Here is a 25,206-nt window from a genome sequence, read left to right on the forward strand (position 1 = left end):
CTTTGGTTGGATATCTGTAAGGAGTTGATGGTGGTGTCCGGACGGATGTACCCTGATCATCTTCAATTGCCTGGGTGTGTGATGAAAGATTCTCTATAGGTTTTTTGCGTAACCGGAGGGACTTGCGAAACGGATGTTTGAAAAACCTTTGCATACGGAGTGCTCTAATCGTTGCTCGAAGCTTATTGTTCTCATCTTCTAACTGCATAAACATAGATTATGTCTCTTTCCTAATTGATATAAACTCTGCCTCCACAACAACTTTGAAATATGAGAAAGAGATATCATCAGAGTTGGTGAATCTTTGACGAAGACGGGTAGAACAAGATCGAATTGGTTTGGATGGAGTTTGTTTTACGCCAAGTTTGGCAGACACCTATAACGCCCCGACCGCCACCTTTTAGTGGGCCGCATGTCCAATCCCAGTCAATGGGTCCACCTTCCTTTATGGGCCTCACGTCTTCTCACTAGGCCCGTTAGATCCGACGGTCGATTTGCTACATCTGAGAGGCTTTAAAGACTTGTTACCGTCCCTACAAATCACTACATGATCTTTCCATGTGTTTTGTCCTCACTCGCACAGTTCCGACAGTCACTTCCCGGAAGGTCCCCCATCCTGAGACTACTCTAGCATAAGCACGCATAACTGTGGAGTTCTCTCAGGACCATTGACCGAAAAATAAGTGCACTTTGGTTACATAGGTGGCCAAATCAATTCTTTTAAACCTCTCTTCAAGTCTCTGAAACGGGGGTGTCACAATTCACCCCTACTAATAGATCGCAAGGTCCTCGTTGCGCACCAAGACCGTCATTCCCGATGGTGTGAGCCCACTCGACACCACACTCATCTGGGTTCAGCTCTGATACCACTTGTAACGCCCGACCGCCACCTCTAGGTGGACCCCATGACCAATCCTAGTCTATTGGCCCACCTTCCTTAATGGGCCTCACGTCCTCTCACAAGGCCTGTCAGCCCATCAATATCCGACAGCCGATTTGCTACGTCCGGGAGGCTTTAAAGACTTGTTACCATCCCTACAAATCACCACATGATATTTCCCTGTGTTTTGTCCTTATTCGCACAGTTCCGACAATCACTTCCTGGAAGGTCACCCATCCTGAGGAAAGTGGACCCATGGACTGGGATTGGACATGGGTCCATTTAGAGGTGGCAGTCGGGGCATTACAACACCTCCATTCGCCTTGGGATAATGTGCTTCTTGCAAATATTATTGTCTTTCTTATCCGGAACAGATATGATAGGCAAAGAAGCATCACCACCAGGCCACATCTTTTTATTGAAAATACGACCATTCTCAATCTGTGAAACCAAGTAAGAAATCTTTATGTCCTTGACTTCATCATCCCACTCCCCCCAGCCCACTTGCTGTGAACCAAATTCGAAATAAGGAGCAACACAAAGCTGGAAGAATGATGAAACATTAGTGTTGTGGATACTAATGGTTTTACAAAATTATTACTACGTGGATATGCTGGAAGAATTATGACAAATTATGGATATGGATAATGATGGTGTTACGGAGAATATTACTATCCACGTGGATATGGTATATGATAAAGAAAAAACTTACATCGGATAAATGCTCAACACAATGGACATCGATAAGAGGGAGATTATTCTTAGGTAGGCCAACTGAATACCATTCCAAGAATGTGCGAGTATCAGCAGAGCATGGAATCTTGTCAAGTAACCCATAGATGTTCCTATATGCAAGCAATTGAAGGGATAGAGGAAAACCATGCAAACGGAAGGATTTTTGTTGCAACTGTGTTTTGAATGTATCTAAGGCATTAGTGACCTTAGCTACCTTGTCCTGAAGCCGAGGTCTCTTAGCAACTGGTTTTGATGGGGGGTTGATGTCAGGTCTCATGGTTGATATTGTCTTCAAGAAGGATTCCCTGCCCCAAGGAAAAGCTAGGAACGAATCAGTATCTTGATGCATCTCAACATACTTGAAGGTTGGTCTATGTGTTTGGCTTGAGGCTATGAGTACACCATCAACAATGAGAAGAAGCGCTAGGCGGAGCTTTCTATCTGGATCATTTACAGTAGGGTCTTCGAAAATCTTGTGCACATCAGCTAGAGTGGCCTTCAGATGCAAGTGATTCCGTCAACCGGAAGGATTCAAAGTCGTTGATGTGGTAGAATTAGGGTTCGAAATAAGGGGATCGAGGAAATTGAATTTGGGAAAAGGAGGAGACCAACGTAATTTTAATACTCTCCGGTGAGATTGACGAACTTCAATCCGAGAAGAAGATGGTGGGGGATATTCCTCTGGGCATCTGCAAGTGATTCCGTCAACGGGAAGAATTCGAAGTCGTTGATGTGAGAGAATTAGGGTTTGAGAAAAGGGGATCAACAAAATTGTAACTGGGAAAAGGAAGAGACCAATTTTTTTTTTTTTTAACTTTCAACCTTGAAAATAATAAAATATTAATGGGTAAAAATTGTGAGTTAAAAAAAGAGTTAAAAGTGAGCGAAGAAATTGGAAAGGGCAAGATGTAATTTCATAGGGGTAAAGTATAGAGAATTTTGCTGATTATGCCATGAACAGTGGCAAACATTTTAAAGAATGCCATTGTTGATATTTTCTTCTCTCGCCTGCCACAAAGCAACTGCAAGAAGACAAAAATACCCTTCATTCATCTTACTGTTTTTTTTTTAAAAGATTATTGAAAAAAAAGAAACCAATCTATGGTTTCGTAAACTGCAAACTCTCTCTCCTCTCTCTCCGCAGAATTCTTTGCTTATTCTTCTCTATCTTCTTTTCATCTTCTTCTCTATCGCTTCTTCTTCTCTAATCTCTATCATCGACAATCCGATTGAAGAGACGCCTACTTCTCTATCACCTTCCACCATAAACATGTTTGTCATGTTGCAGATTTGACGACGATGCAGTCACTGCAACTGTCCTACCTCTGTTACACAACTTACAACAGTCAATGTATGTCCACCCATACTTTATCTTTCGTTCTTGTTTGTCCACTCTATGTGGTCATCTAAGCAGATGGACCACATACCAAAACCCACGTACTTGTCCACCTAAACTACATTTTACGTCCTTGCTTTATAACCATTTCTATCAAATCAAGTGGTTGCCCGATGGACCAGATCCTAAATCCCATAATCTTGTCTGCCATGTTTACATCTCTTATCAATTTTCTGTCTTGTTGTCGGGTTCTAAGAATGCAACATTGTCCACCCTGCAGGTCTTCTCACATGATGGACCACAACCCAAATTCAAGGTTCTTGTCCACCTCCAACTCCTGCAGGTATGCATTTGGTTGATCAAATTCATTATTATGTGACTTGTTTGGTCCATTTGTAACCGATGACATTCTCATACATTTCAGGCTTGCTGACGACGCCCACACTAGGGATGGTTTACAGCCGGTGGACATTTTCCAACAACCACGGTATGTCCACCCTGATTATGTCACTAGATCGTTTTAGTAGACGCAATTTAACAGGCACAGTAGTTTTCCACCATAAACATGTTTTTCCTATTACAGGTCTGACGGAAATGTAATCATTGCAATTGTCCCACCTCTGTTGGACCATTTACAACAGTCAATGTATGTCCACCCATACTTTATATTTCATTCTTGTTTGTCCACTCTATGTTGTCATCTCAGTAGATGGACCACATATCAAAACCCACATACTTGTCCACCTAAAATACGTTTTACGTTCTTGCTATAACCATTTCTATCAAATCAAGTGGTTGCCCGATGGACCAGATCCTAGAACCCAGAATCTTGTTCGTCTTGTTTACATCTCTTATCACTTTTTGTCTTGCTTTCGGGTTCTAAGAATGCAAAGTTGTCCACCCTGCAGGTTTTCTCATGCTAGACCAAAACCCAAATTCAAGGTTCTTGTCCACCTCCAACTCCTACAAGTATGCATTTGGTTGATCAATTATTATGTGACTTGTTTGGTCCATTTGTAACCGAAGACATTCTCATACTTTGTAGGTCTGCTGAAGACGCCCGCACGAGGGATGGTCTTACAACCGGTGGACATTTTCCAGCCACATGGAAAACATTTTTAACTCCAATTAATGCAATTCTAATTTTTTCGCCCCCTACCCACAAACATCATTCTTTCGGAACTGAACATGTTAAATGCGAGGACATGTTTTTTTTGCAAACTACCACATTAAATGAGAAGACATACATTCGCTTATATTCTCTTCTTTTAATGCAGGGGTATTTTTGTCATTTCCTCTATATCTAAACATAGAAACTGGCATTTTGAACAAGCCCTAAACTAAACTGGCATTTCTAAGAATTATTTTCTGTAAAATAGCATTCTTAACCAAATTCCCTAAAGTATAGTAGTAGTAGAAAATGAGTGTGTTTGTTATTAGATGTTTGGAAAGTAGGTGTAAATGCAATTTTCTCGTTATTAATTGGTACACAAGCAAACTTCACGGAAAGGGTCTTTAAACAAAATATCTGTTTAAGAGTTTGGCGGAAAAAACAATGGTAAACTAGAAGGATTACATACATACACTGATTGATTTATTCACTTACATAACATATATTACAAGAAAAGGACCCATCTCGATACTCAGATAATTATGTTTTGTTTTTCCACATATAAACTTAAAGGCAGATTGTTACCACATTTTAGATGTGCCCTACACGGCTACACCCGTTCTCAGAAAAAAGAGTCCGTATAGTGATTATCCTTTCTCCTCTTATACTCCATCAAGCTTCCATAAGTGCGGTCAGCGACCCCAACATATAATGCCTCTGTGTCGGGGCTGAACGAAATCCCTGCTATTTCTCCAAACAGATCAATCTCTTGGGACTGTAGAAACCCGGACTCCATGTCAAAGATGTGAACAAAGTCTGCAGGCTCGGCCATGGCAAGAAACCGCCCTCCTGGTGTGAACTTCAGTCCTCTGATGGCTCCCATGTTTCCTTTCAGGACAGCGAATGAGTCTGATGGATACCGAATGTCCCAGAGACGGCATGTCGTGTCTTGGTTTCCAGTTGCCAAGATTAGACCACTCGGGTGCCAGGCAGATGCAAACGAGTAGTCTTTGTGGCCTTTGAGACTTGAAATAACCTGCACCATGTCCTCAAGTCCAGTTACAACACTTGAATGTAGATGAGAAAAAAAAAGAAAAAAAAAAGACAAAACTGATAAGCTTTAACGAAGTTCAACAGCTCAACTCTTAGCTATAGGTCTATACTGTGTGTCTAGCCTAGGACTGAATGTAGCAGCTAATTAGAGAGCAGTTAGCAGAATGTTTTGGCTGTGGATTTTCTAGGTTTTGGTTGGGGCATATGGTTCAGAGTTGAGACTCGTACATCAACCAAACTCCCTGGTTTGGTGAACCGAATAACAAAAATATTTTGTTTGAGCTTTTTGTTCTAATCATAAAGCCGTAGGATACTTACTTTTCCAGAATGGGTATCAGAGATCAAACATTCTGTACTGTCCCCGAGTACAGCGAGTAGCTTTCCATCTGGGCTAGCTGAGGTATTCTGCAAGAATAGTAGAGTGTTTCTAGTTATAGAAATTTGGCAGCTAGAAAATTTAGCTGTTGGTGGAGAATAGCCTGGAACTCACATTGACAGACCAATCGAAAGCAAATTCACTGACACGTGTAAAGCCCTGAGCATCAAACACCCGAATTGTACAGTCATTATTTGCGGTTATAAGCCTTAGGGAGCCACTGCAATAAGAAGAGAAGAGAAGAAACTTCAGGTCGAGTTCAGGATAATAAATAAAACGTGTAGAAAATCGCTAATAACTCTCTGGCCCTTTCATACCTCGGACTTCGGTATATATCGACTGTGTTTGTGATGGCATTCTCTTCCGTTGATAATCTTGTGCAAAAAGCCACCCCAGGCTGATTTACACACTGCAGAAAGAGAAGAGCAATGCAAGATAAAGGATATGGATTTATTCTCTACTCAGAGAAAAGCAATGACTATTCGAAGAAAATGTGAACCTTGCAGAGAAGCTCCCCATCAAACCCTCCTAACAGGATCATATTTTCCTTGACTGCCATGCTGCTAACTTGCACTCTGGAGAGTGGCTCAGAAAACAGTCCAGGTAGTTTCTATAAAGAATAAAATTAAAAACTTAAAAAATCAAACCAGAAACTAAGATCAATCTGAAAAACTATTTTTGCTATTATCCTAGATTTCATAGCTCTCACCTGAGTGGGGGTAACTGATCTGGCGACATTAACTACTTCTTTCCCTCTCTGGAGTAGAGATGACCAGTGCATGAGTGAATAATTTTGCATAAGATATACATCATGCTTTGATGTTGCCCATACCAAATTCCGAAGCTGTAAAAGGAAGAATAAGAAAGATCAATCACGTGCCATATAAGCAGAAAACAAGGCTTCCTTGTATATGAATATGAGGTAAGGAACCAGCCTTGATTACAAATTGACTTTCTGACTTTCTTTTTAATGGGCACGAGTTAGAAACTAAAATGAACAATGTTGTTTTACACAAAATGAATACATGTATAACCAGATTGAGTCAAACGTCAAGCCATCTACATGATATGCATTTTTATGAAATGCGGCATGCAGGAAGAGTAAAATTAGTGAATGAATGAGTAAAGCACCCAAAAAACTCCTTAAGTTTAACAAATCATATTCATGGAAAGTCGTATGATGTGGTTAAGAAACAAAAATCTATCTGGACACATGGTTACAGGGATTTCTTAAATGCGCAAACATTCTCTTATCATACCCATACCGTTATGCTGCCGGCTGCTCAGACATTACTCCCAACTGCATCAGAAATTGAAATTAGAGGAAAATAGCCCTAAATGCCACAAATTATTGAGCAATATGTTTATAAACCATATTCAGATTAAAACAAACACACTGCAGATCTGCAACACAAGGTGTGTAAAGTACAGCGCAACAATGATCGAGTATATGATTGTTCCAAACCTAACTTTATTCATACTTGTATATTACGAAAATTTAAGCATGAGAACATGCATTAAAACTTTAAAGTCCACCATATGAACCCGGCTCTAGTTTCACTGTGTAGTTTTTGTTCTATATTGGCTAATAAAGTCACCCTGATGCAGCTCTAATATGATAAAACTTAACTTTAAAAAACTTTTTAGTATAGAAAAAATAGAAATAAAAAACTATACAAGCATCCGCCGAGACCTCTGCACAAAAAAAGGATTAAAGTGAATAGAAAACCTGAGTGCAAGCCTTACATTTCTAAACAGTAAAGTTAAAAAAATTCAAAGAAAAAATGAAAAGAGGATAGTATCACCACGGATGCTGATAGTCATGAACTGTACTCAGACACCAATTTAGTCAACCTGAAGCACATTCTTAGACAAAATTTATCTGCCCATAGATTATTATAACTCAGAGAAACCATGCTACAACTTAAGAAAACCATTTTGCAACTTAAAGATGTACAAACGAGACGCAAAAAACCTATGCCTTAATTATCTAAACGAAAACTGAACAAAAGGTTAATCCAATAATGATGCAAATGATATGCATATGAACCCTTTTATACATAGAGGGACAACAAAATGCTGGTTATGAATCAGAAGATACAAAAATCTCTACCTGAAAATGCACAATAGTAGATGCGACAAGCCTTGTATTGAATTGGAAATCGTAAAATTTCTTTCCTTTCTCAACTTGCCGATGTTCCTGTCAATGGTAACATTTTCACACAGAATAAACTTGATGTATTCTATTCACTAATGAAGAAATCACATGAAGTAAAAGTCAGTTCTATGTGTTGTTACACTAACCTTATCGAGCTTTTCCCGAGAACGCGGGGTTAAGATATTGACAAAGTTCTCATACTCTTTCAACCTAGTCTCACGAAACTCGTCTCTAGTGTACTTAAACCCTCCCCACTGAATCCCTTGAACGTCTTTCCCATTTCTTGCCTCTTGAGCTGATGTATCTGTCTCTGTCTTAGTCTGTCACATAAGAAAGTCTTAAGCTTTTTCACTTTCTCTACCACAGAAATCAATAATTATACATCACAAAAGAAGTGCTTACCGTTTCAAAATCATCCTCAAAATCAGAATCAGACAACTCAAAATCAACAACCCTTGTTGTTTTTCCTATGGACTTGTCATCACTGTTGAATTGTTCCATTAACCTATCTACAAGTATAAACACTAGTTCTCTATCATTCAGATAACGCTTAAATCAACCATGCCCAAAACTTGAGAACACAAGAAGAGAAGTAAGGAGCAAGGATAACGAGAAATTCTTACATCAGAAGGTGGATCGGCGATGAAGAAAGATCTTATTTAGATCATTCTCAGATAAGATGAAGACTTTAGAAGCTGTGAGAGAGAGAGAGAGAGAGAGAGAGAGAGAGCAACTGATTTTGGTAAAGAAAGGTCGAGAAGAAGCAGAGAAGGACCTGGGAGATCTTTTTGATAAGTGTGGTAAGGAAAGTAACAAGGCAATCAATTTAGGCCCCTATTTGCAAATGTATAAACTAGCAAAGAAAACAAAAAGCTGGTTGGGCTTACGGTTTTGGCCAACCATCTTGCTTGTATTGTCCAATCTACTCTCAACTTTTTAGAAATTAGGGATGAGACCCGCGCGACGCGCGGGGTTTTATTATATTATGTTCAATTTACTATTTCAATTTATCTATCTATCTAATTAGTTGAATTTATCGTGCTTGAAATAAAATTTCTTAAATTCTAAGTATCGAAAAACAGAATTTTAAAAGGACTTTAAACTCATATCCCCTTCTGCTAAAAGGACAAAATATGTTTGATCATTTACATAATGTGTGGAGAAAATCAAAGCATATGACTTCCTCAATGGATCAATGTGTGTATTCTTATGTTCTCATTCTAAATTATTTTGTACGTATTGTATCTCTTTTGTGCGTAAATCTTGTATTGTGTCTCTTGACTACGTAATATTTGCGTTGTGCGTAAATCTTGTATTGTGTCTCTTGACTACGTACTATTTGCGTTTGGACGTATTTTACGATAAAACACCAGCATTTGATCACAGTGCTTGCATGTTTTGAGTACTATAGTAATTTATTTTATTGTTGTAATAAAATTCTTTCAATTAAAATGCATAGAAAGTAATTCATGGATATGATTTGAAGATCATATTGGTCTTGAAAGTAAAGTAATGGGAGATCATACAATGAAGCATATTCTTTGGCTGGTTCTAAGATTTAATTCATTTGACATAATTTTCATTGTGTTCGTTAAATTCTCAGCGGTGCTTCCAGTACCATCCTAATGAGTGCTGAAAACACACTTAATAGTACTCCTGTTGTAGAATATAAGAGTGATTGTTGTGGTAACATGAGACTTGACACCTTTGTTCCGATGATTACCCCAGAATTGGCTTCTAGGTTTGAGACCAGTGTAGTTGGCAAGTGAAGCACATGCACCAACTTGTCTTGGACGAATCGCCGAGCAAACAACTGGTGCTTGAAGCTACATCATCTTCCTTCCCTCAATACACAAGTATAAAACACATGAGATTTTAGTATAGAAAACATTACCAAATCACTAATCTGAAATCTAAGAAGTAAACAAAACATCCCACGAACTGAAATTAAAATTTCAGATCATGAACCCATACAACGAAATAAAAGTATTAATTTCAGACCATTAATCCATACAACGAAACAATAGATTCCGAAAATCACTACCAAAAAAGTGACGATGGTGTACATGCTGCTGGAGTGATGATACCAAACGATTACTATCCCAAAAACTAAGTAGTCGACCAACAACTTGATGAGAAGAACGACCAAGACGTAAGCCATCAAAGCTTACATAGTTTGCTTCAGCAGGAATCGTAATAACATCAAGTTCAAACATTTTTAAAAAGTGAAGTTTTTGTGTTTTTACTTAAGGTGGAAGGATAAATTTGTGTTGATGTGTGGTGTAAGGTGATTTATATTAATTTATAGAAAGGCTAATCAACAGACAGTGGACTGATTTATTTAAATTTCTGTTTTAATAGTGGAGAATCACTACAAAAAAACAGGGAAATAGCGACTACACTATTAGTCACTAGGACTAAACAGCAACTAAAACCAGTAGCTGTTAATCGAGAGTCGCTAAAATAAATAGTCGTAAAATTAGTCGCCAAATGGCGACTACATTACGACTATTTGATATAGTCGTAAATTTAGTAGTAAAGTAGTCACTAAATTATGCTACGACTACGTTAAGACTATCTTGTATAGTCGTAAATTTAGTCGTAAAGTAGTCACCAAATTTAGTAACTAATTGACGACTAATTTACGATTATCTATTTAAAAAATATTATATATAAATATTTCATGTTATAACACAATAATTTAGCTATATAAATATTTATTTTGATTTATATAAAATTTTATATTTGAATTTTGTTTTATAAATTCTAATTAATTGGATTTAGATCTAATTCTTATATTTGAACAATTATAAAAATTAGTACAATTAATATTACATTAACAAAACACATCTTAAGTAACATCATATTCATTACAACCCCAAGTTCAAAAGATAACAAAAAGAAAAAACACTGATCAAGAAAACAACATGAAAGACTTCTTCCAATCTTTTCCCAAGTGAGGCTTCTTGTGCTTGTATCCTTCTTAAATCAGGAACTGATCCTTGCAATCCACAATACCTTAAGGTTCTGCCAAGTTTAAAAAAAGATGAAGGTACAAAGAAAAATTTAGCTCACTATTGAAAAAAAAAAAAAAAGAAACGGTTCCATTTGAAACCTATTGCAAAAATACTTGTAAAGTATCCAGCTGATTGTATAAGATGATCTAGAAGTGAAGAGTACCTTATCCAGTTGATGAAGTTGGAGTTTGATCATTTTGGGGAAGAGGCTCTGTGGTTGTCTCTTTAGCTGAATGGCTTGCAACGAAATTCTGAAACCGCGGATCACATTCCCTCGGAAACTCCTCCACAATGGAGAATTGTTCATTCTTGTCCTTCTAGGCAGCAATAACTTTGGATTGCTCAGCTTCACGAGCAGAAATTTCGGCATCACGCCGCTGCAGTTGAGCAGCATGTTATTCTATCATGCGTTGAGCTTTCTTCAACTGTTCTTCGAGAGCCACAAAGGTAGAAGAGCCACATGCTTGCTTATGCGTTCCATTGACAAGGAAGTCCTTGAGGCTTCCAACTCCATAAGGTGTTCCTCTTGAATCCTTCTCAGTGGACTTGAAAATAAGAGAAAAGTTAAGATTAGAGGATGACAAATTAAACTCCAAGACTATAAATGTGTATTGGTTTTAAAAAAAAGTTACCTCCAGGAAATTTTCGGTATATTCTTATGTTGTGAGGTCCCGTGGCCGTGATTCTCCATCTCACACAGCAAAAGACTCTGCCTCGAGCTGAGACAACCTCTCTTGAACAGTCTTCTCATATGTTTCTGCAATCTTCTCTGCCTTCCGATCAACATATGTACCATCAGGCTTTGTATGTGCCTTGATGAAAACCTCACCAAGTCGGACTTCTCTTCCCAATTCCTCAACCTGCAAAGTTAGAAGAGATTAACTAAAAAAAACAGTTATGTAAGATTTGAAAGTGGCGAAAATAATAGCTACTTAACCATTTCGTCTTGAAGCTGTTGATACGACTTTGGCCCTGAGAGGTGGACGTGAGGACCTAGGCCGTTACGGTCAGACATACGAGCATCAGAGTAGGTTTTACTCTTTTGTTGTGCTTCTTCAGTGTCCCGGTAATCCTCCATCGTTCTCCAGAGAGTGTTTCCAATCCAGTTTGGTTGAACTCGACTAGTCCTCACATTGCTAACCATTTCTTTGATTCACTTTTGACAGATTTCCTCAAAATAAGCTTGAACAATTCCGGTTATCAAAGGATCCCAGTTGTGGGTTTTCTAGAAAAAAAAAAGGAGCTATTGTTAGTGAAAATAAGACATGTAAAGCTATGTGACATAAGGCTTATTGTGAGTGAAAAGAAGACATGTAATGTGACATCCTTACCGCGAACTCAAGGAAGTATCTCTCTTGTTTGTCCCGTGGCACACATGTCCAGTCGTAGAAGGGACCTTCGAATTTGTTTAGAAGAATTTTAGTAATCTTCCGAACAAGTTTCGATCCTTTGTCACGAGTAAACCTCCATACACATGAAAAAATAAGCCTTCGTCAGTAGGTTACTTAAAAGCTCCATACACATGAAACAAAAGAAACAATACAAGAGCCATCAATTAATGAGTCAAAAGAAACAATACGCATACGCACATTCACAAAACATTGACTCACAAAGACAAAAAAAAACTATCTTGACTCATGGAACATAGAACCACATGATCATGAGAATCTAAGAGAAAACAAAGATCATTTTGTAAAGATGGGTCTATAGACAAAACCTATACTTAAAAAATACATCAACATGAATCTCTAGAAAAAGTTTTTACGGTTTGATAAATGAACACAATCTATACTTGAATCAGTAAACATAAACACGAAAATCAATACACAAGCAATAGATCTTTCCAAAAACAGAGCAAAACCTATACTAACTATACTTGGATCATCAAACACAATCCTAAAAACATAATAAACCAAATGAAATCATAATAAAATTACTCTCGTTATCGAGCATTGACCTACAGATTTCTCTTCTAACATTCACAAAACACCCTTACAATACATGAGAAGAGAGAAAAATCATACCATTGGGTGTTCGGTATGGGTGTGGGAGAGAGGACCGTGGTGAACTTATCCCTGTTTGGCACCAGAAGCAGGGCATTTAGAGCCCGAACCACGTCCTCCTGGAGCTCCGGCAACACCACAGCAGTTTCGTCTTCAAAGTTGTTGCCTTGGGACGATAGATGTGATGGATGACTGCGAGTCTGATGACTACGAGTCTGAGAGCGTTGAGTTGGAGAAGGCGGAGGGTCATCTTGAAGAGTTGCATGATTCGCTGGATTGTAGTTAACTTCTTCTGAAGGAGACCGGCGTACTTGAGGTTGAGGTTGGCGAGTAAAGGAGCCCTGAAATAGTTGTTGAGGCAGAGGATAGTCTCGGATCTGGGATTGCGTTGAATGTCGTGGCAAAATGGGGACTTCTTCTTCAGGTGTCTGCTGCGGATGAGGAGCTTGGACTGCCGGCGTGAAGTCGTACTAATTGGGTAGATTGGTAGGCCGTAGTCTTGACCCTCCGGGACTCTGTGAAATGACCTGACCCGTTTCTTTAAAAAAGAATAAATAATTGCATCCCCTAAACCAGGATTTCGGTTTGCGGATGTTACCCTCTGATACGAACAAGTTTTCTCTTTCTTCCTCGATTAGGCATCTCAGGGTTTGATAAGAGAGATTGATAAGAGAGATTGATAAGAGAGATTGATAAAAGAGATTGATAAAAGAGATTGATAAAAGAGATTGATAAGAAAGATAAGAGAGATAAGAGAGATTGAAGATTCAGAAGAGAGATTGGAAGAAGAAGAAGATGAGTTAGGCGGCTTAGGGTTTTGTCGAAGAGAGTAAGAAGAAGTAGGTTTTGTCGTAAAGAGTATAGGAAGAAGATGGGTTAAAAGAGTGTAATTGGATTGGGCCTAACTCAATTCAATTTTAATGTTGTTAGTCCATAAAATGTTGTTGTAATTCAAAAAATATATGTTATTACATAAAAACATATATCCATCCATATAAACATTTTATTTAAACATAAAACAACAAATTTTAAAAATAATAATAGTACATAATATGTTAAACATAATTAAATATACTATGCATATGGTTACACATTGCTTTTTCAGCCTTAGATCTCAGTTTTTGGATATACTATATCAATTAGACTTTCTTATGTAAGTATTAAACCTTGGTTTTATGTATATATATAATAATGGTTAAGTTTTGATTTTATGGTTTATGAATTAATTTACAAAAATTAAGAATTGAAAGTTCAAGATTTAGAGTTTATAATATAAGTTTTAGAGTTTATAATATAAGTTTTAGAGTTTACTAAAGTGTTTGAAGTTTGGTTAATGGTTTGGGGTGTATAGGGTTTAGGGTTAAGATTTAAGATTTGGGATAGATTTTCTTATAAGTTCTAAAGTTTGGTTTATGTATATAAATAATGTTTATGTTTTGGTTGTATGGTTTATGAATTAATTTCTAAGATTAAAAACTGAAAATTAAAAATGTAGAGTTTATGATATAAGATTTGGAGTTTGGTTAAGGGTTTGAGGCTAAATTTTAATTTTTTAAATTTTTCTAAACAGCGACTGATATGCGACTACTTGTTCCGGTATGCGATATAGTCATAACATAGTCGCTAAATTACGACCAACATACCGAGTACTATATGTAGTCATAAAAAGGCGACTAATGTACGACTAAATATTTATGGTCGTACAATAATCATCCAATAGTCATTAGATAGACGTCAAAAATAACGACTATATATGTAGTCACCAACTGTAATCGTAAAAACCATGTTTTCTTGTAGTGAATTAAAATTATAATCACGATATGAGGGTTAGTAGTGAAGTTTAAATAAGAAATGAATACATGAATTACACAATTTTACTTGTGAATAACTGTTGATGACGATTGATGATTCATCTCCTTATTTGGGATTCTCAACCGACGAAAAACAGGAAAAGAAACACACGTCGAGTGAAATGGTTACTTTTTTTTTACATATATGGACTTATATTAGTTGGACAAAATAAACTATATATGGGCTTATATTTAATCAACCATGATAATGTTAGAAAAAAAAGAACAAACGGCTCTTAACAATTGTGTTCAGCCATTTATCGAATTTTCATTGGCTGTTCTTTTGAAAACAATATATTAAGTCCAACGATTTTGTTAATTTATGATGCTGAGGTGGATGCTCTTAGATGAGAGAAAACTCTGTTATTATATATATTAGGATGTTACCCGCACTACGCCGCAGGATTGTTTTTTGTTTTTATATTATTTTTTAGATTATTTTGTATGGTGTTGTTTGTAATTAAAAATTATTATTAATATAGTTTTTGACAAAATGTTCATTGGTTATTTTTTATGTTGTCTTGGTTTTTGTTATAATTTTTAGCTGGTTTTTTTTTTGTTATTGTTATGGATTTGAAAAATATAATCAGTTTTGTTTTTTCTTGTATTAGGATGTATTGGAGGACCATTAGTACCGTTAGTTGTTTTGTTTTGTTTTAATTAATTTTGGATGTTAATTTTTATTTAGTGGTATCTACTCTGTTGGATTTTTTGTGTATGCTTTATATTATTGGTAGAATAGCTAAATCGCATTGTTTATGTAACGTAAAATACCTACTTGGATTTAAAATAATTGTTTGCTTTTTGAGAAATTCCTCAAAAGAACACTAAAAATATTTTTTCCAAAAATACCATAATTTAGTTTTTTTTCTCCAAAACATCACAAATTTTTTTTTTCCAAAATACCACAAACACAAAAAAAATTGATTTTGAAGGGTGTTTATTTATTTAGGTTTGGGTGATAAGTTTAGTCTTAGGATATACTTTTTAGGGGGTAGGGTTTAGTATTTAGAATTTAGGAATTAATTTTTAGTATTAAAACTTTATTTTAAATTTTTGGTATTTTTGGAAAAAATACATTGTAGTGTTATTTTTTGGAAAAAAAAACTAAAGTGTGGTATTTTTTGAAAAAAAATACCTATTTTAGTGGTATTTATAAGAATTGCCATTGTTTTTTTAGATAAAACCGTAGATTATGAAATGAGTTTTATAATCGAGAATAGTTGTTTGGAAAATATGAAATGTTATTTTTTCCGACTTAATTTTCTTCTTTCTTGGTTATCTTCACCTGCATTATATATTTGTTTCATATGGTTTTATTGGAGATATTTAATGGGTAAAGTATTACTATTATGTTTGTTTTGTTTGGAAATACATGTGTCTTTGTTGTAGAAATTGTTGAATATCTCTTTGTAAATGACATTTTTGATAATGCAACATAGAGTTATCCGTATACATGTGTCTTGTTGGTGGTACCTTGTAATCATTAAAATAAAAACACATGATTGATGATTCACGTAAGCTCATGATAATTTGAACGTCTTGAATGACTATCATCATAATCCGTTGGAAAATTTTGTAAAATTTGTTAACTATTTTTTGAATTAATTGATTTCATACTGTTTCTCTTTTTGTTTTTATTTTCCTGGTAAAAATACCAGTTTGCATAAACTCATTTGTTCTTATTGTACTTCCATATTTAATTTATGGAAAATAATTCAGTAATTTATTTTACAACGGTTTATGCAATAACGTAGATATAAATAACTAGGTAGTTGCTAAATACATTGAACTTCTTACTTTAGTACTTAGTAACAAAGATATAGTATTTCTTACATGGTACTTAGTACTTGGTACTACATATTTCATTTCTGTCAAAGAAAAGAGACGGTATCGAAAAGAAGCTTTGATATGTCTTTACATTTTATCATCACAATTGAGTAATCTAAATCATGCAAATTGGAGACATCCACATTTGGAACTACTCTCCCACATTTATCCTCAATTCCTCAGCATCAACATTATTCTCCCATTCATCGTAATTTCTATAAACAAACATCAATTGATGAAGCTTACGGTCCGTGTGAGTTTCATTGAGAGCAGAAGACACCATGGTTTTCGGTTCACATAACCTTCTGCCACTGCGTCAACTTGTAAGCACATAACGAAGAAGTTTCCTGATTTTAGATAACCTATTTGGATCAGTGATTGTACAACAGGTTTCTTCTTCTGTTACTTGCAAAACCGCTGCTGCTTTTGCTTTATGCGTCCATATCTCAACATTTACTACATTAGATTGCAGATCCGTCAGAATAGCGAAAGCTCAGAAAACTAACCAGGTCTGTCAGTTCTTGTAAGCTCAATCATAGAGAAGTCGACATATTGTTTGACACCAATAGATGATCTCATTGATGGACTGAAGTAAGAAGATTCATCAGGACAAAGAGACTGCAACAATCACACACCAAAAAAAGAGTTGATAACCGTATTATCAAAATTAACCAAAATTGTATATAAACCAAGAAAATGATCGCTATTATTTAATGTACATATATATTCAAGAACGATATGATTGGTGACTTTGTTCATGATCAGTAACACTGAAAACATCCATGAACCAGCCACCATCAAATGAGATATAAGCTTTCTTAATGGTGAGTTTAAGCTCAGTTAGAACTTGAACAACCTCTAGAAGTATTCAATGTTTATTTATACTATCCACCTATAACAAAACACAAAATGTTTATACTCATTTCTTCCATTCTACTCAAACCAAACCTAACCCGGTGAAAATTTTGATTACCTTAATGACAGTGACATCCTTGCATACCTCGTTATCGATCACAACCCTAAAATGAAAATCAAATGAAAAACTCAACCTAAAATCGAAAAGATAGATCATAACTTAGTTAAGAAGAAAAAAACAAAGTCAATTTACCTTGGTGGATTCACTCTTTTAGTGAACTTTGCAATCTCATCATCCATATTATATGAATATCTCAATCAAAAATCTGGAAAAAAAAAACTGATATTAACACGAACCAAAAACACAATTGGTTCAATCAAAACGAAGACCCCTTTCAAAAGGGAAATAAAAACAAAGACTAAACCCTAGAAAGATTAAAAACAATGCAAAGATAAAAAAAAGGCCTAAAATTGAACAAAACCCAGTTCTGGAAACTAATCAACAAAGACGAATCCAGAAAAAAAATCAATCATCAAAATGGAATTAAACAGAAATAGAGACAAGAAAACGAACCCATTCTTGATTCGTTTGGTGATTTGTGTAAAAGAGAATCAAAAGGAGAAAAACTAAATAGGCAAGGAATAAGAAACTGGATCAACTTAATGAAATTGAGAACTAACCTGGTGGATGAGGGAAGTCAGATCGAAGGTGAGCTTGCTGTTGTTCTCTGCGAGCGGATCGCTCGTCCAAACCGATGCAGAAGAAGAGCTCGACAAAGTTATTTTTTAATATAAAATAGTGAATATTTCAGAATGTTGCCAGGTAAGAAAAAAATGGGCTGAGTTGTTTTAATTGTCTTAATTTAATTGGTCAGATGTTTTAACTGATGTGTTATCTCCAGAATTGTTCTCAATGCTGATGTGTCAAGCTCTGGAGAGAAACCAAAGACTTTTATTGTATTGATGATTGTTACAAAATCAAACAATTGAAATACATTATATTTTGTGTTAAAATATAAATTTCATGTTATTCCACAACTATTGTTATTGTTGTCGTTGGCTTTCAATGATCTAGGGCCCGTGTGTAAAGCCCATTAATTAGTGGGCTATGTGGGCTTTTGGGTGGATTGTAAACGGCCCAGAAGCTATCAGTAGGTTGAAGAATAGCGCCGAGTCAAACGATTGAGGGAATCTTGGAGAGTCGGAGGAAATCGCAGATGAACGGAGAGATATCGTTGAAGTAAATCCAGGGATCCTCGTTGTAGCGTTATGATTTAAATATCTTTAGACAATACGTAGTGAGACATTGTAACTCATCCGATAAAAATATTAATACAAATTCAGTTTGTCGTTCCTTCATTGTTCATATCGACTTCTACCGAAAATCTGCTCCCAGATCTTTCCTAATTAACCGAGTTAATTAAATTGTGGTTTTTAGCACCTACAACTATGAATTTAATTTTAATTTTATTTATAAAACTAGATATTTACCCGCGGTACACCACAGAACTATATTAAAAAAAACAAATGGTAATTAGTAAAATAGATTAACTATATATGTAAGTTATTAATAATTTCAAATATACTACCCTTATATAGTCTAGAAATATATAGATAACTGTATTTTATGTTTACTTTTTTTTTATAATATAAGAACGATATCAAACCGTTTATTTTAATGTATATAGTCTAGAAATATAATGTTTTGTTATTTTTAGTTTACAATATAAAAGTTATTAAATTTAAATTATTGTATATAATAATAAATAAAGAAATTATCTTAAATTTTTTATTAATAATTGTTTTTGGAAACTTCTAATAAGATAAAAGGAATATTTTATTTTAAAATTAATGTAAAAAAATATTCTAAAACAAAAAAATTTGTTATTAATAATTGTTTTTGAACAAAAGTTGTAAAATTCTAAAAAAATGAATATCAGGATCCAGATCCATATGTAAGAAACAACTAATCAAACCAATTGAAGCAAAGATAGCGAAAAATGATAGATTTAAAACGTCTAGTAGTGAAGAGGGGAAAGAGAAAAAGTTTCCATAATAGTCTTCAAATTTGAATCATGTAAAAGTTTCCATAATAGTCTTCAAATTTGAATCATGTAATTCAAAAGACAGCTAGAAAAATCTTCAAACACCGGTGGTAGATCCTGAGTCTAAAAGATCTTCAAATGGCTTAAGACTCTCAAAAAAGCTAGTATAAAGCTGTCACATTTAACATATCGAGAAAATCAGTCACCAAATTTTCTCGCCGGGCAATTCTTATATAGCCTCCATCTCCATGATCACTCCCCATACTATCTTGTGCCTCCCAAAAATTTAACCACATTCGAATCAGTTCCAAAACCTCTGATTAACAGGAAATGTCTATAGATTTCTTTATCTAATTCTCGTGGCAGATAGACATCCTTTGATTTAAGAGCATTATAAGCCTCTTCAACCACAAGGATCCTTGTAGTAATGGGTGAGTGAGTTAAACAATCTATAAGATACTTTTCAAAATCATCATCATAATCTTGACCATGTAGATGATCAACATAACTATTGTAACTAACGTGTTTTGTAGATGCTTTGAACCTTCTGCCAGGAGTAGGAAGCTTTTCATTTTCTATTTAGAGATTAAAAATTACTATTTTCTCAAAATTTTAAACGATGTTAATTTATATAAGAAATAACTTTGAATATTTTACATAAAAATAATAATTTTATATAGATTAATTTGATGTTCTATAAATCTTATTACAGAGTAATAATTTATATTTCTATATAAATTCATGACAAAAATAATAAAATTATATAAAAATTAAAGATTTATATGAAATTATTATGTTGCTCTCAACTTCCACTAATTAATCTTATACACATCATAAAACAAAAATTGAAAACTGAAGTTTCAAAAGATTCACAAAAAAGAAACACTCTCTTTCCACTGAGTAATAATTTTTTTATATATTAAAAAACACTCAATAATATCTTATGCTCCAAAGATGTCTTTCCCTTTAGACAAAATAGTGGGCAATAGGTAGTCTCTCCTCTTAAATATATGTGATCTTGGCAGTATAGATTATTCATTAATAATGTATCTAAAACCCAATTTAACATTGAAGTATATTAAAAAAATATACTTTGTGATGTATCAATCTTTTAATTGCTATGACTGGTCGCTTACAATTGAACTGTCAAAAAAAAAATAGCAAGTTCATATTATAATAAATAAACGCTTCAAAACATCGAAAACTATTCAGTTACAAATTTTAAAGTTCAAAATGTATGAAATAAATAGAAAATAAAACTTAAATGTAATAAGAAATAATTTAGGTTAAAACTCACTTGGTGCTATTTTATTTGATTAATACTTTCTTTCATCATACACAAATAGCATACATCGTAAGTTAAAAAAACACATTAAAAAAAAAACAAAGATGGACGAAAGTGAGGGATAACCTGGTATGAATGATCTCTTATATTTAAACTGTCAATCAAAACAATAGCCAATATATTAGTGACGCAGACTAAACAAAACAGAAACATCTCACAATAAGATCAATTATTTAATTAAAAATTTAGAAATTCAAAAATTTATGAAGTAAAAAAAATAGAAAATAAGAAGAATAGATCAAGATGAAAGGGGTGTATTGAAACAATGATTTTGGAGGATTTGATGGGATTTATAAAATTTGGAATTTTGATAGATTTTAGAGGAGTTGATATGATTTATGGTAAAATTCTTTCAAATCCCACCTAAAACCATGAGATTTGTATTTCTGTATTTTTAACTAAACAAATCCTCCAGAATCCCTAAAACTTATTAAAATCCAAATTCACAAACTGTTTTGAATAACAGTGGATTTCAAAGTAGATTTTTAAATCATCAGTTGAATAACAGTGGATTTCATGAGACTTTTTAAAATCCATGATTGAATAACATAGGATTTGTAACTTTTACACAAATCACTTAAAATGTCAAGTTGAATACATTCCGAAAACTCATTTGGTGCTTTTGGTTCAGTATTCAATTCATGTTTTATTTCCTACACATATACACAACACATATTAGTAACAAAAAGCTAAAAGAAAGCAAAAAAAAAAATGTAAAAAAAAAATTGGACGAAAGTGAGAGATGACCGGAGAGAAATATGATAACTAATATTTGTTTTTCCATTTTTTTTGCAAAAAAATTGGACGAATACATTTACTGAATTAAATGTTAGTTTGTGATTTGCACATATCTTTATTGTTGAAATTAAATATTGGTTTTGTCGTTAGTTTGTTTCTATAAATCTTTTAGTTAGAAGGAAGTTGTTTCTAAAAATGGCGGGGTTAGAGATTTCAAAGAGAGTATTAATATCTTCAAAGTTTCTTAATTTTAGGAAATCTCGGTTGTGCAAAATATATTTTTAATAATTTTTATTTAATATTATAAATTAAAAGTAATTAATGTCAATGGCATGATTGTAAATAGATTCCAACTACATGATTTATTTGCTAAATGTCTCCAAAAATGTATGTATAGATATATAGATATATTATTTTTGATATTGGTAAATGGCTCTTAAATATATGAAGTTTTGTATATTTGTTTTTTGAACAATGCCTTATGATCTCAAACTAGTCTTTTAGGCAAAACCTGAAATTAGTTTTAAGAAAGTTAACCACTACATAAAGATAGAAGTCCCATATGTCCCAAAAAAAACCATGGCTGTTGTGTATAGATGTTCCAAAACATATATTATTAGTGTTTTCTTTACAGAACAAATTAATACCTATCTCTTTAATATATAGTGATTATTTTGTTTTGTAAAGAAAACACTAATAATAAATGTTTTGGAACATATTTTTATAAATGTTTGAGATCATGAAGTTTTCTGTAGCCAAGAAACTAGCATCTATTCACTTTAGTTTTCCTGTTTATGATTTTTACTTTGGTAATGGAACGAAAAGAGTATATGTTAATACCACTAATGTCTTATTAAAATTTTTATATATTATTATTTTTTATCAAATTCTTTTGTTTATTATTCTCGATCCTAATCTTTATTTCTTGATATATTAGATTAACTTTCAAATTTTGAAATCCACCAAAGATTTTTTCAAAATCTATACAATTTCAAACCAAATAAAAGATAGAACAAAATCTAATGTAACTACTAGATAAAACCAAATCAATAACAATCTTTCAATTTACCAAACTAAAACTCAAAAAAAACCACAATAAATAAATTATAATCGATCATGAGTGAACACACTTTCACCTTTTATATATATATATATATATATATATAAGCCCTAAGGACATTTCATGCTCCTAAAGAAACCCTAATAGAAAACAAGATAAACACTAGCCAAAAGAATAACAAAAGAGAAAAAATGAAGCCATCGTTTGTTCTCCTATCTATTGCCTTATTTTTACTATCATCATCACTATCGGATGCGGCCGACTTTGGATCGCCGTCACAGTCACCGTTGATGTCTCCAACACCAGAACCATCAAAAACCATCGACTGTTCCAGCGTCATATACAGCATGGTGGATTGTCTCTCATTCTTAACCGTTGGATCAACTGATCCAAGCCCTACCCAAACGTGTTGTGGTGGGATCAAAACGGTTCTTGAATATAGTCCTAAGTGTCTTTGCTCTGCGTTAGAGAGTAGTCGTGACATGGGATTCGTACTAAATGATAACAAAGCTCTTGCCCTGCCAAAAATTTGCAACGTCCCCATTGATCCTCATTGTGGTATATTTCTTTTTTCTTTTTTTTTTTTCGTAGCAGCATAATTATTATTATTATTATTTTAACTTAAATTGATGTGAATAACTGAAAATTTTTAATAGTCGTTTTTGCTATATTAATTTTGTAGATGTATCTACTCTCTCTGCATCACCACCAAGTAAGTTTCAAGTCTCATCATATATATACAATGTTTTTGTACCTAAGTTTTATACTCTTGAAATGTTATATATTTTGCTAACGTATCCGATGTTTTGTTCAGTTTCTCCACCGGTAGAGCCGCCTACGACTTCACCACCGTCTTCCACAAAGTCGCCGGCCATAATCCGTTCACCACCGCCTGTTAGAAACTCATCACCGCCGGTTAGCCACTCATCACCGGCACGGACAGTCTCATCATCGACAATGACCGCTTCATCGCCTGCAGCAACTTCACCATCACCTTCACCATCAATATCTAGTACCGGGATTTTATCAGTATCCAAACTAGTCCTAGCTGTTGTTCTTGTTTCTTCTTTTGGTTTTATCTTAGCTTAGATAATGTTTTTGCTTTATTTATTTAAATAATTTTAATCAACTTCTTTTAATTATTTAATTTTTATTATGGATTCTGGACAAATAATTTGTGATGATTGTTATGGATTTGATTAAAGAGCAATGAAGATTAATTATTTGTTGTTATAATTTGGTCGAGTTAAGTTTCTAGATATCTAATGAAATGTTCATATTTGTTGGTTTCGTTTATTTTGGGTCGATCCCATTTCATATAGATCCATAAAAAGTCACTTCCATTGGACTCTTCCATTTGTAGTCAACTGCTAAAAAAAAAAAAAAATTGGGGAAGATATAGATCCATAATGATTTTTACTGAATCAAATTTTTGAAAATAATAAAGTCGAAACCCTGAAAATCAAATTTCAAGTTTATACTAATAACAAATTGTTGAGTTCTATATGTATAAAAAACTACACAATTCTGTTTTTCTTTTTCTTTTTGAAAAGTCTTTTGTAAGCATTTAAAATTAAAACAGAAAATGAGTTGTCTCTTTGTTTTTACATCATACCACTGTTTTCAGGCCGATCGAGCATAATCAATAATTTTGTTTCATTGGATATGAAAATATCTATCTAGTTTTCAGCAAACTTTAACTTCTTCGATCTAAAAATAAATCTGTTAAAGTTTTATCAATTATTTTTGCATTATTTTCTCAATTATTATTGTAGCAACTAATCCTAACTAGAATATCTTTATTCAAGTATTTGATTATTCTTGATGAAGTTTTAACAACCGGAATCAAATAAAGAAAGGACAGAAGATCCCAACAGAAAATATTATCTAAGTTATAATTTACTTTTGTCGAACACTAAAACAAAATGATTCTCTTAATTTAAAATTCAAACAAGTTTTGTCCAGTGCTCAAGTAAGTTAAAGAAATCATATAATTTTGAATATTACGAGGGCTGTGTCAAAAAAATATCTATATAAAGTTAACTTTACTCACTTCTCATTTCTCCACATCAACATCTAGCCAATCAATTTTTTTTCATAAAAAATATTAATTTTAATATTCATTCATTGCATATTTATTACTTATAATTAATAATAGTAAAAATAAATAAAAAACAAATTAACTAAAATTAATTAAATTTAAAAATAGTATAAACAATAATATAATTTTTAGTAAATAAGAAAATAATAACTATCTAAAAATGAATTAAGTAAAATAAATGAAAATAATAAAATAGTAAAAATAATACTACAAATTTGTTTTAGTAATAATGTTATTATTAAAATTATAACCAAAAAATGATTATATTCCAAAATTTAGAATGGGTTAATGAGTTTTAGAATGTAGTTAAGATTTTAATGCATGGTGGAGTAAAAAACAAGTTATGTAATTGTATTTATAAAAATCAAAACATGAAAATAAAATTGAAGTGAAACATTAGTTTCTGAGAAACATATACTAATAAATATTTGTTATTAAATTTTACTTATAAAAATAGATTAATTACTTAATTTAACTTAAAAGTTTTGATCTAAAAACAAAGACATTGTAAGGAGCACACTTTTTTTTTGGGAAAACTATGAAATTTTTTTTGAAAAAATAATCTATCTAAAAAACAAAATTAATAGTTAGGAAATATAGAAAAAATGATATGTAGGTCGTTACAAAAGTGGCATGTGATTTGTGTAAGGTATATTATCAACTGGACTACAATTTTATAACATGATATAAAACATATATAACACATATATATA

The 25,206-nt window shown here is 33.5% G+C and overlaps 3 protein-coding genes across 10 annotated transcripts; 1 reads left to right on the forward strand and 2 right to left on the reverse strand.

Annotated features, from left to right (window-relative positions):
• Window positions 1–4,450: 4,450 nt before the first annotated feature.
• LOC104777492 (putative WD repeat-containing protein C2A9.03) lies at window positions 4,451–8,468 on the reverse strand. 8 transcript variants are annotated; one of them, XM_087506345.1, is made up of 10 exons: window positions 8,273–8,468; window positions 8,052–8,158; window positions 7,796–7,969; window positions 7,605–7,691; window positions 6,201–6,335; window positions 5,991–6,101; window positions 5,809–5,900; window positions 5,606–5,699; window positions 5,434–5,520; window positions 4,451–5,098 (listed from the first exon to the last, which is right to left on the reverse strand). In XM_087506345.1, the coding sequence occupies exons 2-10, from the start codon at window positions 8,148–8,150 to the stop codon at window positions 4,685–4,687; spliced, it is 1,293 nt and encodes a 430-aa protein (XP_087362471.1). In that variant the 5' UTR covers window positions 8,151–8,158; window positions 8,273–8,468; the 3' UTR covers window positions 4,451–4,684. The 8 variants fall into 8 exon arrangements, with proteins under 8 accessions (XP_087362471.1, XP_087362458.1, XP_087362464.1 ...); XM_087506332.1 differs by having other exon boundaries at window positions 5,606–5,711; XM_087506338.1 differs by having other exon boundaries at window positions 5,606–5,711; window positions 8,052–8,173; window positions 8,273–8,426.
• Window positions 8,469–16,302: 7,834 nt separating this feature from the next.
• Window positions 16,303–18,029, reverse strand: LOC109130629 (ACT domain-containing protein ACR5-like). Its single transcript, XM_087495932.1, has 5 exons — window positions 17,886–18,029; window positions 17,458–17,530; window positions 17,323–17,368; window positions 16,856–16,967; window positions 16,303–16,696 (listed from the first exon to the last, which is right to left on the reverse strand). Exons 2-5 carry the CDS (start codon window positions 17,502–17,504, stop codon window positions 16,578–16,580), a joined length of 324 nt encoding a protein of 107 aa, XP_087352058.1. The 5' UTR covers window positions 17,505–17,530; window positions 17,886–18,029; the 3' UTR covers window positions 16,303–16,577.
• A 4,415-nt stretch (window positions 18,030–22,444) lies between these two features.
• On the forward strand, window positions 22,445–23,625 carry LOC104777493 (non-specific lipid transfer protein GPI-anchored 23-like). Its single transcript, XM_010501766.2, has 3 exons — window positions 22,445–22,950; window positions 23,075–23,104; window positions 23,207–23,625. The coding sequence occupies exons 1-3, from the start codon at window positions 22,584–22,586 to the stop codon at window positions 23,479–23,481; spliced, it is 672 nt and encodes a 223-aa protein (XP_010500068.1). The 5' UTR covers window positions 22,445–22,583; the 3' UTR covers window positions 23,482–23,625.
• The last annotated feature ends 1,581 nt before the right edge of the window (window positions 23,626–25,206 follow it).

Source organism: Camelina sativa, chromosome 3 (assembly GCF_030686135.1).
Source record: "Camelina sativa cultivar CO46 ecotype springtype chromosome 3, ASM3068613v1".
Classification (NCBI taxonomy): domain Eukaryota; kingdom Viridiplantae; phylum Streptophyta; class Magnoliopsida; order Brassicales; family Brassicaceae; genus Camelina; species Camelina sativa.